The sequence below is a fragment of the Hemibagrus wyckioides genome, linkage group LG24 (genome assembly GCF_019097595.1).
Source record: "Hemibagrus wyckioides isolate EC202008001 linkage group LG24, SWU_Hwy_1.0, whole genome shotgun sequence".
Classification (NCBI taxonomy): domain Eukaryota; kingdom Metazoa; phylum Chordata; class Actinopteri; order Siluriformes; family Bagridae; genus Hemibagrus; species Hemibagrus wyckioides.
Genome location: NC_080733.1, coordinates 12,141,027 through 12,159,791, shown reverse-complemented (window position 1 = coordinate 12,159,791; position 18,765 = coordinate 12,141,027). Strand labels below are relative to the sequence as shown.

The following is an 18,765-nucleotide window of genomic DNA, read 5'->3' as shown; positions in this document are numbered from 1 at the left end:
ATGGTGGTAGCGGTGATTGTGGTGGTGGTGGTGGTGGCAGCGGTGGTGGTGGTGGTGGCGGCGGTGGTGGTGGTATTGGCTGGCGGTGGATAGCGTGGTGGCGGTGGCTGTGGTGGTGGTAGCGGTGGTTTATTGGTGGTGGTGGCTTTGGTGGCGGTGTGGTGGTGGTGGTGGTGGTAGTGGTGGTAGTGATAATGGTGGTGGTGGTAATGGTGGTGGCGGTGATTGTTGTGGTGGTGGTGGTGGTGATGGTGGTGGTAGTTGGTAATGGTGGTGGTGGTGGTGGTGGCTGGCTAGTGGCAGTGATAGTGGTGGCGGTGGCTGTGGTGGTAGTTAATGGTGGTGGTGGTGGTAATGGTGGTGGCGGTGGTGTGGTAGTGGTAGTGGTGGCGGCGCGTGGTAATGGCTGTGATTGGCGGTAATGGTCGTGGCAGTGGCTGTGGTGGTGGTAATGGTGGTGGTGGTGGTAATAATTGGTGGTAGAGTGGTTGTGGTGGTAGTGGTGGTGGCGGCGGTGGTATTGATGGTGGCAGCCGGTGGTGGTGGATGGTGTGATGGCGGTAATGGTGGTAGCGGTGGCTGTGGTAGTTGGTGGCGGTGGTTGTGGTGGTGGTGGCTTTGGTGGCGGTAATGGTGGTGGTAGTGGTGGTGGTGGTGGTGGTATGGTGGTGGTGGTGGTATGGTGGTGGCGATGGTGGTGGTGGTGGTGGTAGTAATGGTGGTAGTGGTGGTGGTAGTAATGGGATTAGTGGCGGTAAATAGTGGTGGCGGTGGCTGTGGTGGTAGTGGTGGTGGCGGTGGTGTGGTGGTACGGTGGTGGTGGTGGTGTAATGGCTGTGGTGGCGGTGATGGTGGTGGCGGTGGCTGTGGTAGTGGTGGTGGTGGTGGCGGTGGCGATTGTGGTGGTGGTGGCGGTGGTGGTGGTAGTGGCTGTGGTGGCGGTAATAGTGGTGGCGGTGGCTGTGGTAGTGGTGGCGGTGGTGGTGGTGGTGGTGGCAGCCGGTGGTGGTGGTGGTGGCAGCGGTGGTGGTGGTAATGGCTGTGGTAGCGGTAATAATTGGTGGCGGTGGCTGTACCGGTGGTGGTGGCGGTGGTTGTGGTGGTGGTGGCTTTGGTGGCAGTGATGGTGGTGGTGGTAGTGGTGGTGGGTAATAAGGTGGTGTGGTGGTAGCGGTAATTGGTGGTGGTGGCAGTGGTGGTTGATTTGTGGTGGTGGTGGTAGTGGTGGTAATGGCTGTGGTGGCGGTAATGGTGGTAGCGGTGGCTGTGGTGGTGGTAGGTGATGGTAGTGGTGGTGGTAGTGGTGGTGGTAGCGTGGTGGTGGTAGTGGTGGTGGCAGTGGTGGTGGTGGTAATGGCTGTGGTACCGGTGACTGTGATAATGGTGGCAGCGGTGGCTGTGGTGGTGGTGAGTGGTGGTGGCAGGTGGTGTGGTGGTGGTGGCGGTGAGCCGGTGGTAGTGGTGGTGGTAATGTGGCTGTGGTAGCGGTAGTAGGTGGTGGCAGTGGCTGTAAGGTGGTGGCGGTGGTGTGGTAGTGGTGGTGGTGGTGGTAGTGGTGGCGGTAGTTGTTGTGGTGGTAGTGGTGGTAGTGAGCTAGTAATGGCTGTGGTGGCAGTAAATAAATGGTGGCAGTGGCTGTGGTAGTAGTGGTGGCAGTGGTGTGGTAGTGGTAGTGTGGTGGCAGTAATGGTATTAGTGGTGTGGTAGCAGTGATTGGTGGTAGTAGTGGTAGTAGTAGTAATGGCTGTGGTGGCGGTAATTGGTTGGTGGCGGTGGCTGTGGTGGTGGTGGTGGTAGTAGCGGTGGTGGTGGTGGTGGCTGGTAATGGTGGTGGTGGTGAGTAGCAGTAATTGTATTGGTGGTGGTGGTAGAAGTGGTAATGGCTGTGGTGGCGGTGATGGTGGTGGCGGTGGCTGGTGGTGGTGGTAGTGGTAAGTGATGGTGGTAGTGGTGGTAGTGGTAGTAGTAGTAGTAGTGGCAGTGGTGCTGGTGGTGGTGGTGGTGCAAGTAGTGGTGTTGTAGTGGTAGTGGTAGTGGCAGTAATGGTGGTGGCGGTGGCTGTGGTGGTAGTGGTGGTGGTAGTGATAGTGGTAGCCGGTGGCTGTGGTGGTGGTAGTAGCGATGGTGTGGTAGTAGTGGTGGTAGCGGTGGTGGTTGTTGTGGTAGTGGTAGTGATGGTGGTGGTGGTGGTAATGGCTGTGGTGGCGGTAATGGTAGTGGCGGTGGCTGTGGTGGTGGTATTGGCGGTGGCTGTGGTGGTGGTGGTAGTTGGTGGTGGTAGTGGCGGTGGTGTGGTGGTGGTAATGGCTGGTGGCGGTAATGGTGGTGGTGGCGTGGTGGTGGTGGTGGTGGTGGTGGTGGTGTTAGCAGTGGTGTGATAGTGGTGGCGGTGGTGGTGGTAGTAGTAATGGCTGTGGTGGCGGTAATGGTGGTGGCGGTGGCTGTGGTGGTAGTGGCGGTGGTGGTAGTGGTGGTGGCGGCGGTGGTGGCGGCGGTGGTGGTGGTATATTGGCTGTGGTGGCGGTAATGGTGGTGGCCGGTGGCTGTGGTGGTGGTGGCGGTGGTTGTAGTGGTAGAGTGGTGGTAGTGGTAAAGTGGCTTTGGTGGCGGTGTGGTGGTGGTAGTGGCGGTGGTTGTGGTGGTGGTGGTAGCGGTGGCTGTGGTGGTAGGTGGTGGCGCGGTATTGGTGGCGGTGGTGGTGGCTGTGGTGGTGGTGGCTGGTGGTGGCGGTTGTAGTGGTGGTGGCTAGCGGTTGTAGCGGTGGTGGTAGTAGTGGTAGTGGCGGTTGGTGGTAGTGGCGGTGGTTGGTGGTAGTGGTAGCTTTGGTGGCGGTAATGGTGATGGCGGTGGTTGGTAGTGGTGGTGGTGGCAGTGGTGGTGATGGTGGCAGTGGTGGTGGCTGTGGTGGTGGTAGTGGTAGCGGTGGTGGTAGTGGTGGTAGTGGTGGCGGTGGTTGTAGTGGTAGTGGTGGTAGCGGTAATGGTAGTGGCCGGTGGTAGTGGTAGTGGTGGTGACGTGCGGTAAGTGGTAGCGGTATTAAGTGGCTGTAGTGAGTGGTGGTAGCGGTGGTGGCGCAGTGACGTGGTGGTATTGGTAATGGTAGTGGCGATGGTTAGTGGTGGTGGTAGTTGGTGGTAGTGGTGCGGTGGTGGTGGTGGCGGTGGTGGCGGTAATGGTAGTGGCGGTGGTAGTGGTAGTAGCTGGTGGTGGTGGTGGCGGTTGGTGAGTTTGTGGTAGTGGCGGTAATGGTGGTAGTGGCGGTGGTTGTGGTGGTAGTGGTGGTGGCGGTAATGGTGGTAAGCGGTGGTGGTGGCTGGTAGTGGTGGTGGTGGTGGCGGTGGTGGTGGTAGTGGTGGTGGTGGTATTGGTGGTGGCGGTATTGGTGGTAGCGGTGGTGGTAGTGGTCGTGGTGGTGGTAGCGGTTGTAGTAGGTGGTGGTGGTAGCGGTAATGGTGGTAGCGGTGGTTGTGGTAGTGGTAGTGGTAGCAGTGGTGTATTAGCGGTAGTGGTTGTGGTGGTGGTGGTGGTAGCGGTAATTGTGGTGGTAGTGGCAGTGGTGTGGTAGTAGTGGTAGTAGCGGTAATGGTTGCGCGGTGGTTGTGGTGGTGGTGGTAGCCAGCAGTGGTTGTGGTGGTGGTGGTAGTGGTATTGGTGGTAGTGGTGAGTAGCCCGGTTAGTAGCGGTAATGGTAGTAGCGGTGGTAGTGGTGGTAGCGGTATTGGTAGTAGTAGTATGTGGTCGGTAATGGTAATTAGCAGTGGTTGGCGGTAGTAGTGGTAACGGCAGTGATTGGTGGTAGTGGTAGCGGTTGGTTGTGGTAGTGGTAGTGGTAGCGGTAATGGTGGTAGCGGTGGTTTGTGGTGGTAGTGGTTGTGGTGGTGGTAGCGGTTGTGGTGGTAGTGGTAGTGGTGGCAGAAGTAGTGTGCCGATTGTGGTAGCGGTAGTGGTAGTAGCGGTTGGCAGCAGTGGTAGTGGTAGCGGTTGGCGGTTGTGATGGTAGTGGTGGTAGCGGTAATGGTAGTAGCGGCAGTTGGTTGTGGTGGTGGTGGTGTGGTTGTGAGTAGTAGTGGCGGTTGTGGTAGTAGTGGTAGTGGCGGTAATGGTGGTAGCCGGCGGTTGTGGTGGTGGTAGGTGGGTAGTGGTAGTGGTAGCGGTTGGTGGTAGTGGTAGTGGTGGCGGTGGTAGCGGTAATGGTAGTAGCGGTTGGTTGTGGTGGTGGTGGTAGTGGTAGTGGTGGTAGCGGCAGATGTGGTGGTAGCGGTAATTGTGGTGGTGGTGGTAGTGGTAGTGGTGCTGGTGTAGTGGTGGTAGCGGTTGTGGTGGTGGTAGTGGTAGTAGTGGCAGTGATAGTGGTAGCGGTGGTTGTGGTGGTGGTAGTGGTAGCGGTCGTGGTGGTAGAGTGGTTGTAGTAGTGGTAGTGGTAGTAGCGGTAATAGTGGTAGCGGTAAGTTGGTAGTGGTGGTAGTAGTAGTAGCGGTAATGGTGGTAGCGGTGGTTGTGGTGGTATTGGTGGTAGTGGTAGTAGTAGTAGTAGTGGCAGTGGTGTGGTAGTGGTAGCGGTAATTGTGGTGAGTGGTGGCAGCGGCAGTAGTAGCAATGGTTTGTAGTAGTGGTGGCTGTGGTGGCTGTGGTAGTGGTAGTAGTGGTGGTGATGGTGGTAGCGGTGGTAGTAGTAGTAGTAGTAGCAGTAGTTGTAGTATTAGCAGTCGATTTAGCAGTTGCAGTATTAGTAGTAGTATTAGTATTAGTAGTAGTAATAGCAGCAGCAGTTGTAGTAGTATTAGTAGCAGTAGTTGTATTATTAGCAGTTGAGTTAGCAGTTGCAGTAGTAGCAGTTGTAGTTGTAGTAGCAGGAGCAATAGAGAGCTTTATTACCACTTAGCCTTATACAGTTATACAGTTGAACACAGTAATGTTCTTCAGCACTTTGGTGTGGTGAAAGATAATCAGACCTGCTTGTCAAGTACACCCAGGATAATAAGGATAAAAAACTGGTTTGTAGAAATCAGAAAGTCAGAATCTACATTCTACAAGTAAACAACAGGGTCTCGAAGACACATCACATTACATCATCTTTAAGATTTATATTGTTGACATAATTGGTGAGTCATGTTTACTAATCTTCAAATATTTACAGCGGCCAGATGCTGTGCATTAAGTGAGGAATAGAGCACATGCTGGGCTATACGACATAATCCATGCCAGTGTGGTGTGATGCAGCCCGATGGGAAGCCCAATCCGAGCGCGTCGTTCCACATATACCACTGTGTCATTCATTTTTAATTTGTACATGAACGACACGTCAGGCTTCAGAACAGTTTATAGGTAGATTTAACTCTTAGGGATGATCTGAAAGGCTAGTTATCGCTTTCATTATAGCAGCTAAGTGTAATGTAATGAAGCCTGATATTAATGAGACAAAAAAGCTTGCTGGTCATAGAGACACAAACTCATCTGTCCTGAAGACTTTCCTGTATCAGGAAACTTAATGAATGTTACAAAGTGCCGAGACTGGAAACTCCTTCTGTAAAAGTGTAGTGAACATTTTCCAGAAAATTCTATCATGTCAACAATTTTCGTGTAACAGTAAAGCATTATGTGAGATACATTACATAAAGCATGTCCCTTACAGTCTGTGTGTATGAGCTGTTACTATAGGAACAATAACATATTTAAATGTCATTTATTTCTTTTTATTCAAATTAAATTCAGCAAAATTAACAAGATAAGTATGCCATTACAAGAATGAAGAAGCTCTGGTACCTTTAAGAGATTTAAATTGGATGTATGCAATCAGGCGATAAGCATTTTTCCTTCATTTATACTAAACACTCATGTCGAGTGAAAAGCTCGTCTCTTGCTTACCTACTTTTTCTAATTTTTCTTTTTTTTTTCTGATTTAATTCTTTCAACTCCATGAAGCTGTCAGCTTGAACTTCACTTTGTCCTTTGTGAATGTTGACACCCCCTCCAGCCGCCTGTCGAAACCAATCTGTCCACAACGTCATTACGAAATGACTGTACACCCCCCCCGCTCCTCCACCCAATCACCCATTATACACCCTTTCACAGCTGGATTAGCAGCCCTGATCCTGACCCACATAGAGGGACAGCTGTGTGTGAGATACAGTTGAATAGTAAGCTTGTCCTGGGTGATGAACAGGCTGGACATTTGCTCAGTGCAAGTGGAACACATTAGCTGGACAGTGGAATACTCGTAAAGACTGTTACTTGGTACAGAAAATTAAAGCTTGGACATATTTAAAAAGAAAAGCCAGAACCATTGATGGATTTGAATTGAAGTTCCACTCCTGCGCATTTACTGATATTTTCTAAAGGGCTTTTATGAGATGAGCATCTTTTATAACATGGGGTCAGAAGAAAATAGTCAGATCTGTTTATAATTTGTTGATGATTGTACTTTAGAGAGAGCATTTGAGAGGTGAAAAAGTCCAGCGTTCCTTCTGTCTCCTCTGTGTCTTTATTTAAAGCAGGGTTTAGACTGGCTTAAAGCACCTCTTTGAAAGGCATATTAAGCAGTAAAGATGACTTGGGGTGATAACACTTGGATGACACCTGGGGATATGAGTGATGACATTAAGGCTGTGTGGAGTGCTGCACTTCAGAGCGTGTTAGCAGATCCTCTGTGCTTTGGAAATGAATAGCATGCCTGTTAGAAACAACGTGGGTTTTTTTTTTTTTTTGAACATCCATCCTCAATTTCTGACCAAAACTGTTTTATCTTATTTACAATTTCAAACTGAATCAACTTTAGTTTGCTATTTGCAGTCTGGCAGAGAGCAGAAAAAGGGGAAAGTCATTGATCCAGGCGATTAAAGCAGCGGCTTGTGTACTGAACTCTCCAACATAAGCATTAGGCCCGACTCCAGCGTAAGCTGCTTCTGCTTTCTGTTTGTTGTTAATGCTGTCGTGTTTTCCCACATTCCCTTCATGTTGCAGCTTTGATCCCTTAAATCTAAATCTACCCGTAAAGTCAGAGTCCTAAAGGACTTGCGTCCATGACGTCTACTGGATCTGCGTTTATGGGAAATCCGATATTCAGCACACCGAACTGGGGTCAAAGATTTAACTAACATCATTTAACTGGTCAAGGGTGCGTGTGGATCTGAGAGAGAAAGCACAAGTTAATAACAAGCCTCTGTGGTTTATGAGAGTCATTACGTAAGAGCTGGAAATCCTCAGAGCCTACTGGACTGAGAGAGCTTTTTATAATTCTCTCTTGAGGCCATGAGGAGGGGAACTGATATAGGACAAGCTATAATTATTAGCATAATCATAGTCATATGAAAATGATCATATTAGAAACAAAGGCAAAGGCTTATTAAAAGTATCGAGTCTTTGATAATAAAAGACGCAAAGTGTGCTCTTATAATTATAACTGCACCAATAACAGGATATCCTGAGGTGTTTTATTCCTTTTATACCACAGCAACTGTAACAATTTGTAATTTATTAATGGATAGGTCATACTTTTTTGTCCTTTATACTTTATAGCTAAAGCCGTCAAACATCCATTAGACACCATTATTATTTACATAAAGCATCGTTCCTTCACCTGCCTCTCTTTTTAACTCTCTTTTGAAGTAAATGAGGCTGAACAAAATAATCAGCTTGTCATGTTATTGAGAAGTCACTAACTTTTATGAAATAACAGTCTGTTCCTTACTTGCTTCAGATTACGTGGAGTTTCCACCATAGAAGTAAATGAGTTGTTACTATAGAAACCATAATGTATGCATATTAATATAAATCTATTGTCAAATGAATCAGTTCATTCATCATTTTCAGACTAATCAGACTTGCGGTTTTGAGCACTCATCAGCGCTAACGCTATCTTTATCCCATCTACATGAGAAAACCTGCATGTGGCCAGTGCATCATGCTGGAATATTTGTGAATCACGCCTCCTTCCTCCTCCAGCATTTCTTTCTCATGGCTCTCCCCCCAGCGCGTCTGGACTGGGATACGGAGGCAGCGTGGGCGACTGTGTTATTAATTACTGCAGATTCTTGGCTCCTGAGTTGCGACTGTGTTCTCAAAACATGCCATGAAAACATTTATCTCAAACAGCTTTTCCTTCCATCCTGCCTTTTGGCTTGATGAATTTTTGAGTCTGTGTGAAAGATGCAGGGCCATTTTTGAGTTAGTAGAAGTGCTTTGCTTTATTAGTGAACACACACGAACACACAAAAATGATACACACACTTTCACGGTTACACTCGGCTCCGTAATTATTGGCATCTTGAATGAATGAACGAAATGGCTGCAAAAATATCGAGATTACACATAATGATTCAAATTTTCCATTCAAACAAAAAAAAATATTTTCTTCTATCAAGAGTACACTATTTCCTCAATAATAGCCTTTCTCCCAAAAACATACAGTACGTGTCAAAAATACTGACCGCCTTAAAATATTTGAAATAAATGCGTCCGAATTGCCATCTTTGATTTTTTTTTTTTTTAAAGTAAATTGCTTTGAGTCTCTGTTGATAAAAATATGCGATTGCACACATATTAAAATCTCATCATCTATTACCGTGAGGAAAACTAAAGCAACCCAAAAAATTAAAGAGAGAGAGAGAAAGAGAGAGAGAGAGATGATTTATATCTCAAGTAGTGAATATTAAAGTACAGGACCATAATTAAAAAAAAGATTTTGAAAAAGGTTGGAAATTTACCAGGAGTAGGACGCAGAAGCATTTACAGTGAGGAGGATGGTGATGGAGGTGAAGAGCAGCCCGGAGATCACAGTTTCAGATTTGTACAGGATCAGTGTTGGGTGTAATTACTTTTGCCAGGAAAAGACGTCAAGCAAGAGTAACTGTTACTAATGATGTGCTGTATAGACTGTGTAGAATTCTCTATAAAACAATTTCAGTTATAAAATCTAAAAGTATCATCTGAATATTTATTTATTTTCTAATTGAACTCACAAATTTGTTAGTTGTAAGTAAAGCGGGCTTGCGCCAGCTGGCTGTGAAGTCGCTTAAGTTAAAGGATGTGATACAAATCAAGCTGCTATTTGAGTTGCGTTGAGTTTAGACAAGAACATCATGGTAAAGTGTAAGTTATTTCATGAGGATAAAACACTATCAGACTTTCTCAAAAGCACGAGTAACCTACTGAAGCACCTGACCAAGACAAGTGATCTGTGTAGAAAGGCAACTGAAAAACAGACAGGAAATGCGGCAAAGCAGGTAAACTTGATTTTACATCAGCAGAACAGGAAGTGTCTGAGACTGAAGTGTCTGGAAACTGATTGCAGGATACACAGTGGAAGAGATAGAAGAGATGGATGAGTGGAAGAGTTCGACGTCTTTAATCAGCAGCTCAAGAAATGATGACTCGAGTTTGAAATTTGCCAATGGATTTTGTTGAAATGTCTATGGAAATATATGCATTGAATAATACAGATACAGATTTTTAACTTCTTAGATGGTTATTTTGTCAAGTGATGACTGAAGCAGTGGTGTGGAAACACTGTAACTCCTGCAAAGTTGTATTATGGCTTACTGAGTCAGGAGCTGGATTTGTTTTTAGTGGCGCTTACTGTTAATCCAGCTAATACGCTATGGTTTGTTGGCATTTCAGCAAATTATTCTTACTCGTTGAAACAATTAAATTTAAAGAATTAAAAGGAGACTTTCATTCATCATGGGCATGATTATTCTAATTACCTTGCAAACAGAGAAATTAATCAGACAATCTTGATGTATTTAGTAACGAATGAAGTAACTTACTCAACACTGTACATTATTCATCTGTTTAGGGGTTGTCAATTTTCAAAATTCAATTCAGGCAATTTGATTTCTTTTGCTCTTTTAAGCAATGAACAATGTCACAATTTACAGAAATATAACAGTTCGTGATATATACCGACGATGACGATGGCTAGGAAAAACTCTCTGGGATGATATTAGGAAGAATCCTTTCATTTTGGCTTTATTTGTACAGTACTTTAACCAGTAGACATTGTCACAAAGCAGAAATCTGGACATAGATTTAGATTGCTAATGAGCAAACCAGAGGAGACAGTGGTCAGGAAAACATGAAATGCCACGTCTACAATGACAAGCTGTTTGGAAGGATTTACGTACAAGAAGCACTTCCTGAGAGCATCTGATAATAAGCTGCTGAAATTCAAGTAACATTACATCTACTAGTGGTTGAAAGTGAGCTCATTTGGTGAGGTCATTTCTTTTTAATAATCACTTCAACACAGCTAGTTTTTGATATAATACTCTATGTCCCCTTGTGCATGAAGTAAATTCATTCATTTTCAGTAACTGCTTTATTCTTGTCAGGATGGTGAGAGGAACAACGGAAATCAGGCAGAAGAATTCACACTGGATGGGATGTCAGTCCATTACAGGGCACCGTACACACATGTGTTCACTTCCAGGAGAAATTTAGCATTGACAATTCACCAACTAGCACTTTTTGGGAGGTATACATAAAACTGGGAAGCCCGGAGGAAACCCACATGGACAGGGGGTAGACGTGCAAAACTCCACCAGACAGTAACCTGAGCTCCAGTCTGAACCGGAGCTGTGAGGCAGCAAGGCTACCTGCAATATCACCACACTCCCCTAAGCTCAAAATCTAAATAAAAATGAAATGAGATCTAAAATTGGTCATTTTCATGAAGCGAGATATCAGTAGAGAAATTCAAGATCACTGAGGTTGTTCCAGTAGTGGGTCTGCCACATCGTACTTTGATTTAAAAAGGTTCTGTGACGTCTAATTATGTTTAAATTCTCTCCATGGTAGCTCGTGGTGTCGGCTCCTAATGAAACTCAAGCATGGTCTCGATGCTGTAATGAGGGCTCTTTTCTGTCGGCATGTCTGGTCATCTCTGCTTATTGCTCTGTGCCCTAATTGGTGTGTTTTTGCTAGCAGGTCTGACCCTGGGGTTGTGTCATTGCTGTGCACACACACACTCATCACCATGGGAAAGCAGAACAGCAAGCTTAGGCCAGAGATGCTACAGGACCTGAGAGAGAACACTGAGTTTTCGGACCATGAGCTACAGGAGTGGTACAAGGTAAGATAATTCTGTGTTACAACATAAGTACCTTTATTAGATGCGTCTTGTCTTCCTAGAAGACTAGACAACAGTGACATAAAGGCACCTATTTCCTGAGAGATGTAGCATTTTATGATGTTTTGTATAGTGGTCTTGGGAAAATGAGCTGCAGTAAGAGGATCTGTATCTCGAGGTCAGGCGCTGATGTGATGGCCCTGAGGTGAAGCCTCTGAAAATACCCAGATATGTGAATGAATTAGGCAGCGTGTGCTGAAATGTAAGCTACACTGACTCATGATGGCTAATGGGCAGAAAAGAGCTTAAACACTCTGACCTGTATTTTAATTCGCTGGCTTCTCTCTCAGGGGGTCGAAACAGGGCTTTTTTTCATGGATTCACATGAGCGTGTTCAGATAATGTGTGTCAACACAGTTCATAAATCCTGTACTAAAGATGATAATTGAGGTTTATTGAGTGAAAGCAGGGCTGTAGTGATCACAATATGAAATACACAAGCATTGGGAAGATTTGTTTACTTACTGATCCCCTTTTCCTATCCATTACACTCAAGTTCTGGCTCCTAGAATCCACAGAGTAGAGTTTATTCACATTAGTTCTGTTGCCTGCTAGTTTATGCTTTATCATCTTACTTATACATATTTTTTTTTACCTATTTCTAAATTATAAGTCAACTTTAAAACATATTAAATCTGACACACTAAATAATCATCTGCCAAATGCTTCTGGCTGAAATATCCTAAAGCATCACTTCTTCATCATTTTTAGAGCACAAACTATAAAGTTAGAAATTTTAGCACAAGCAGTAAGCTATGGCTTTACTTCTTTTTTTTTTACATCCTGTGTTATATGGGATGCAATAAAATCTGTCTGCAAACTCAAGCCTTTAATCTCTAGAATAGTTTTTTTAGTGAAATAGTGAGTTGTCAATATACACAGCTATATTTATTATATAACACAAATATTAATAAAATAACAGTTAGATATTTTCTGATTTCAGGAATTGTTTATAAGAATTCTTAGTTTGTCGATATGCTTTAAAAATAAGTTTGCTATAAATAAAGTATAAAGTAAGTTTTGAGTAAACTGGTTTATGGTTCTTTGCTCATTTCAGGGAAATATGTAGAAATTATTGTCCAAGGTAATCAACCGGTGAAGGAGATTAGATTGAAAAGTATATGTATTTTATTAAGCTATGAATCAATATGAATTTTTCTTTAGGGATTTCTTAAAGACTGCCCAAGTGGCCACCTGAATGTGGAGGAGTTCAAGAAGATATATGCCAACTTCTTTCCATACGGCGACGCCTCCAAGTTTGCAGAGCACGTTTTCCGAACCTTTGACACCAACAACGACGGCACCATCGACTTCCGGGAGTTCATCATCGCTCTGAGTGTGACTTCACGGGGAAAACTGGACCAGAAGCTGAAATGGGCGTTCAGCATGTACGATCTTGATGGCAACGGGTACATCAGTCGTGAGGAGATGCTCGAGATTGTGCAGGTCAGAGAGTTCATCAGTTCTTTCGCAATAACACTGCATATCACAGCAGCACTGGGCATGAGGCAGGAAAACAAACCACAGCAGGGAAACAGGAACACACTCAGACCAGAGAACCCAGTGGAAACAGACACAGAATATAAAAAACCCCTCACACAGACAGTAACCTGATCTCAGGACTGAAATGCAGAGTTTAGAGCTGTGTGTGGTGCCAGTGCTGCCCATCACTCTACTCTAGTATAGACGAGATCAAGAAATGCCCTGAAATAAGAGAACAATGATCAAACTTTAATAGATTAGTGCTTGATATGTTTATTTTAAAGTAGAATCGAGGTATTTTGACCACACAGTTTTAATTTCAGGGGAAAAACAACTAGTGAGGTTACAGTTCCACAGTACTTTATCGAGCTAGCATTCTTCTGCTGAATGTGTGAGTGGCATGTGCTAGAGCTGCTGCAATCTGCAATCTGCACACGCTGAATATGCAAGCTGTTCTGTTATAGATGGACTTGTGTCAGTTTTAAGAAATGGTGTTAATATTAATGCAGTGTTCGCCTCCATTCACCATATGTTATCTTTGGCTTCACTGATGAGACACACACACACACACACTTTTGTCTTATGGTACTTAGGTTCTTTAGTTTCTTTGTTTGCTTTCTTTTTTTAATAAAAGCTTGTCCGAAAAAAAGATAGATAGATAGATAGATAGATAGATAGATAGATAGATAGATAGATAGATAGATAGATAGATAGATAGATAGATAGATAGATAGATAGATAGATAGATAGATAGAAATATATAAATATTCTCATAGGGACAAGCTAATTATCCTGACAATTTCCAAACTCTCAGCTATTTCCATCCTTGTAGAGACATTTGGTCCCCATAGAGAAAAAAACCTGTAACCTAATAGAGGACGCATGACTACAGATTTTTGCTACTCATCTTCTCCATAGTTAAAACAAACTATTTTAGGACATCTCTATATATAGGCTATTTTATTTGTGAGCCAAAAAGAACACAACAAACCTAAATTCAATTTTCAGCCATAAACAAGTCACAAATTAGATTTCCAGCTTCAGTGCTTTTTTAGGCTACGAAAGTAAATAAATAGGTGAAATATAATGTGCAACAAAATAAATCTGCGTATCATATCACACTATTTAAAGGTGTAGGAATTCTTAAAGCACACTTGTGTGGGCAATCGTGTGGCTCAGTTGGAAAGTTTCTGACTCTGAAACAGAGAGCTTTAGTAGAGACCGAGCGAGATCGGATAGTGATGTGAAACCCGCGGCTCTGAAAGCGCTCTTTCACACAGCACTGGGCATATCGGCATTCACTCCACCACAGCCGGCATTTTATAAAAATTTTATTTGGCTTTCAAAGGCAACAAAAATAACTTTCAGGAATTAAAGGAATCAGTAGTGGATGGGATTTTAGATATAAAAAAAACATCATATAAGGTGATATCAGAGTGTTAAAGGTTCATTAAAGGCAAAAATAATTGAAGTTTTATGCAGCTGACTGATATCTGAAATATTAACAAATCACATTCAGCTTGCTTTCTTTTCCACCTGCTTGCATCTCTCTTTCTCCAGTCCCCCGATTAATCTCCACAGCAGTGTACCTGATGTACCCGGTGGCTTTCTGAATAAAATATTCTAGTCTATATGCATTTGTGTAATAGATTGGCAGATCTGATTCACTAATTGTTGCCTGTCATAAGGCCATGTGTTTCATTACGGTGAATCTACCACCATGGAAAACTCAACTTTCTAAATTTAGACCCCAAGCAGTCAGCCTGGCTCGACATGATTCTAATAAAGGATGTCAGGCAAGGCTAACTGTATATTATCTTTGACTCTGCTTTTGCGAGTGCACTCAGGTGTAGAGCTGAAATGCTTCAACTCGTTATTTCACACACTCATTTGTAGTGGGAGTTCAGGAGCCTTTGCTCGCAGCCCTGAGAGAGGGGAAGTGCTATTAGTATGTGCTCAACGTGCACAGCTTGTACTCAGCTGCAATCAGAGCAGGCAGTGCTCTGTGCTGAATAAAACCCCCTAGCCAGTGACCCCAGTGAGGAGATTTATGTAGATGTAATGGGGGATGGTGGCAGCAGCAGCTAGTATGCTGTTCCTGTACGGATTAGACGGTTAAATTTAACTGGGATTTATTCATCCCTTCCTGTAGAATGCCCGGGATTATCCGCAGGTTTACGGCCGTTACAGTGAGCGCTGAACGCTTTTTATCAGGAGCACTGCGTTAATGTGGAGAGCGCTTGGAGAGGCGCTCCACTCTACTGTAACCGCACGAGTGTGGAGATCAAATCGTGAGTTTGAAACATGAAGATGCCACAGCAGAAATGGCCTTGCTCTCTGAATCGGAAAGCTGGATTTCTGTGTCCTGTTGGTCATTTATTAGAATACTTTAATGCACGTTTTATTTATAAATCCTAAAACGCTTAATATCATGTGCAGCTGCACAAGTTTTAGGTCCCAACTATAAACGTTTTCTAACACATGGTTATTAACAATGCTCACGATCTCGTGGGCATGTAATTAGGAGCTAGATTCTCAGTCCATTTTTAGGAAACAGTGGTGAGAAAGAGGAAACATAAATAGTTTTAAGAGAGAAAGTAGAGTCAAGTTAGAGGCAATTGAGAGATCACTGATCAGTTTGAAAATGAATGACGTGGATATTTGTTGACTTCATGTATCTTCTTTGTGACTGTAATGTAATTCGGTCCATGCAGAAGATTCAGTTCTAATGATAACACAGTGGGTAGTGTTGCCGCTTCACAGCTCCTTCAGCCGAGTCTGCAGTTTTGCACGTTCTTCTCAAGTCCATTTGGGTTTCCTCTTCCTTCTCCAGACTCCTTCCACATGCCTTGTGGATTAGTGACTCTAGACTGCCCCTAAGTGTGATTGATTGTGTGAATGTGCGCTCACATGCTGCCCTGTGGCATTCCATTCAGGCTATATTCCCATCTTAAAGCCAGTGTTCCTGGGATAGGCTCTGTTTCCATAGTGACCATAAAGAGCTTACTGAAGATGCTTAATGAAGATGAATGAATGAGCTCTCTAGTTCTGTCTCCATTTTAAAGCACTTTTATCTGAAAAAGGCTCTTAAGGCAGTTATCGTGTGGCAAAATATCGGCATAGTGCTGAAAAACACATTCGCTCTTTAGACGATGACAGACGTGAATGGCGAATGCGTCAAATGTCATTATGTTCAGGTGATTAGTTTGCTTCTAGAGTCACTAAATTAAACACAAACACACACGCACGCACGTATACACACACACACACAAACACACACACAGCATCTGTGTATGCAGGGCCATAATTATGACAGTATGTACATTTCCACTCATGTTTATTTTTAGTCATTCTCCTGGGTGCACTGAGAAGAAAGGTGCTTACACTTTTTGTCTGTTTTCGTGCTACACCATGTTAATAACATTTATGGCATTTGGCAGATAAACAAGGCCTCAGAGCTCATCATAAGTTGGCTCGAGTATACTGAAGATGAAGTAACTGGCTTCATGTGTCTCAGATGAATCATGTGCTGACCTTCACAAACTAAGCAGAAGCGGATAGTGGACACGATTAATAGCTGTGGCCTATATAGGAATGTAAATGCAGTGAAATGACGTGAGGAGTCTTGACAAATAGCTAAACTCTGCATGATCAGAATGAGACCCGGAATTAAGATAGTGTACTTGAAATATATACGTAGAGAAACATGCGTTGGGACAGATCCAGGAATCTTAATTAGAGTCTACAGCAAAGGTCAATAATAAACAAACACATAAAACACAAGTGGTTAAAAGCTCTGGTTTGCTGATTGCAAGCCCCGGCACTGCCAAGCTGCCACTGTTAGGCCCCGCCCCTCCCTGCTCCAGGGGTGCTGCATCATGGCTGACCCTGCACTCTGACCCCAACCACCAAGGGTGGGATAGCCGAAGAAAGAATTTCACTGTGCAATAATGTATATGTGACAAATAAAGGCTACTTAAAACTTAAAACGATTGCTCAGTTGTATTTATGATCCATAAAACACAACTGAGCATCGAGAAAACTAGGAAGTGATGTGAAACACAGAACACAAACTCAGTGGAAAAGGAAAAGGCTTCGAATGAAAGTAAGTAACCAAAAGCAGGGGAACAGAAACTAAAACAAAAACTAGTGATGTTCTTTCTTTTCTCAACCCTATTATTATCTTTATGTGTCATGTCACAGGCCATCTATAAGATGGTGTCCTCTGTGATGAAGATGCCCGAAGACGAATCCACACCAGAGAAGAGGACGGATAAGATCTTCAGACAAATGGACTTGAACAATGATGGTGAGATATGAAGCTGTGCTTGGATCAAGCTTTAAAATGTTTTTATTTATTTATTTTTTTTTCTTGTTCACACTTCACTTTTCTGTTTCTCCACACAGGTAAGCTCTCTCTGGAGGAGTTCATAAAAGGTGCCAAGAGCGATCCGTCCATCGTGCGGCTGCTGCAGTGCGACCCCAGCAGTGCCTCGCAGTTTTGAGTCCTTTAAGAAGCTGGCGCTCTGTGCATGAAGGTTCTCGTCTTTCATTGTTATTTGTGTTCCAGACGGAAGAGTTTTAAGGGGAAAAATAAAGTGCATCAGTTTTATGTTTAGTTTCTTTGAGAAGGGACACGCATACATCCGAAGAACAAAGACAACACCCGCAAAGACGTCTCCTGTCTGCTGCGCTTCGTCTGTCCCGTGTCTCTGAGGCTCATGGAACGCTCAGCTCACGGTGTTTAGCCACCATACTCCAGGCTCCTGGTATAGGGAAGGACCATTCCCTGGATATTGTGCATGCACTCCCATTCCTCCCTGCCCTCAGTGCTCTCTCTCTCTCTCTCTCTCTCTCTCTCTCTCATGTCTAGCTGTCCTGTCTTTATTTTGTTCTCCTTCCTTTTGGTTTTCATATAGATGTGTATATGCATATATATACACGGTATAAACGCATATAAAACATATTAGGAAGGTAGTGTAGATGCCTTTTTACTCAGACAGTATTATGTAGCTCATGTAAGTATCCAAATCCAAAAAAAACAAAAAAAAATAACCTCCAGTAGACGCAGTGGACTGATGAACTGGATGTTAGGATTTGTTTGCTTATGATTTTTCATTTAGTACGAGCAGGCTACATCCTATTATTTCATTTTGCTTGATTTTTACTTTTTTGTACATATGTATTGTTTCCTTTAAGGTTATTTATTTGTTCAGTCTTTTCTTTTTTCTTCTTTTTGTTTTGCATGTGGTGTTTTATATCGTCGTGAAACTTTGATTTCATCTCTGTGAAGTCATCAGTGTCGTGTTGTCATCAGGTCTGCTGCAGTAAACCACTGGTGAAACTCTGAAACGAGATTTTTAAGTTCGTACCTGCTGATCCCGAGGCATGTGAGAGGTCCTTGTGGCGTCATTGCAAAACTCTGCAGAAATATTTCATGGCTGTAACGTTATAAGATTCTGTCTGCCATTCGATTTGACCCCAGAAAGGAATCTTTATCCTGCTAAGGTCATGATTTGCATCAGGGGAAACGTTCCAGGGTGTTTGGAATACAATGCTTGCAGCACATGCGATTCGAGGCTCTCCGTGTGTGTGTGTGTGTGTGTGTGTGTGTGAAAGTGAGTTGTGATTTGCGCATGATTCCTGTGCATGTGTATGCACTAACTTTATAGTATCACTTTGTGTCGTTAAATACGATATGTTTTTTGAGGGAATACTGTGTTTCTGAGCCCCAGATTTAATGTGGCACATTCCCAAAAAGCTGAAATCTGAAAACATCCACCATCTGCTAATCAATTCAAAAATCTAAAACACACAATCTGATTCTTGTCTGCATTCAAACCAACAGCTCTCCTGTATAAAGATGTTGCCAACAGTTCTATTTGCCCAAGCTACTGCTTATGTTCTATTCTCATATTGTTTTTCCTTTTATTTTCTTTCCTTCCAAACCCTCATTTATTTTTTCACACACCTGCAACTGTTTTATTTATTTTTTATAACAATATTATAACAAAAAATGCCAGAAACGAATGTGCAACGATTTATCATCACACCTTACTCTTAGAATTTTTTCTTATTCTAAAAGCAGAGGTTATCCCAGAGAGCGATTGCTCTAAGGGCTTATTTCCACAATTGATTGAAGGGGTGTATGAAAATAT

The 18,765-nt window shown here is 43.8% G+C and overlaps 1 protein-coding gene across 1 annotated transcript in view; it reads left to right on the top strand.

Moving 5' to 3' along the window:
- hpca (hippocalcin) overlaps positions 1-18,634 on the top strand; it is a 44,070-nt gene extending 25,436 nt beyond the window's left edge. Inside the window, exons 2-5 of the mRNA XM_058378078.1 lie at positions 10,924-11,068; positions 12,290-12,571; positions 16,811-16,916; positions 17,015-18,634. Of these exons, the coding sequence (XP_058234061.1) occupies positions 10,973-11,068; positions 12,290-12,571; positions 16,811-16,916; positions 17,015-17,112 (582 nt within the window). The 5' untranslated portion in view covers positions 10,924-10,972 and the 3' untranslated portion in view covers positions 17,113-18,634. The remainder of the gene's footprint in view (positions 1-10,923; positions 11,069-12,289; positions 12,572-16,810; positions 16,917-17,014) is intronic.
- The last annotated feature ends 131 nt before the right edge of the window (positions 18,635-18,765 follow it).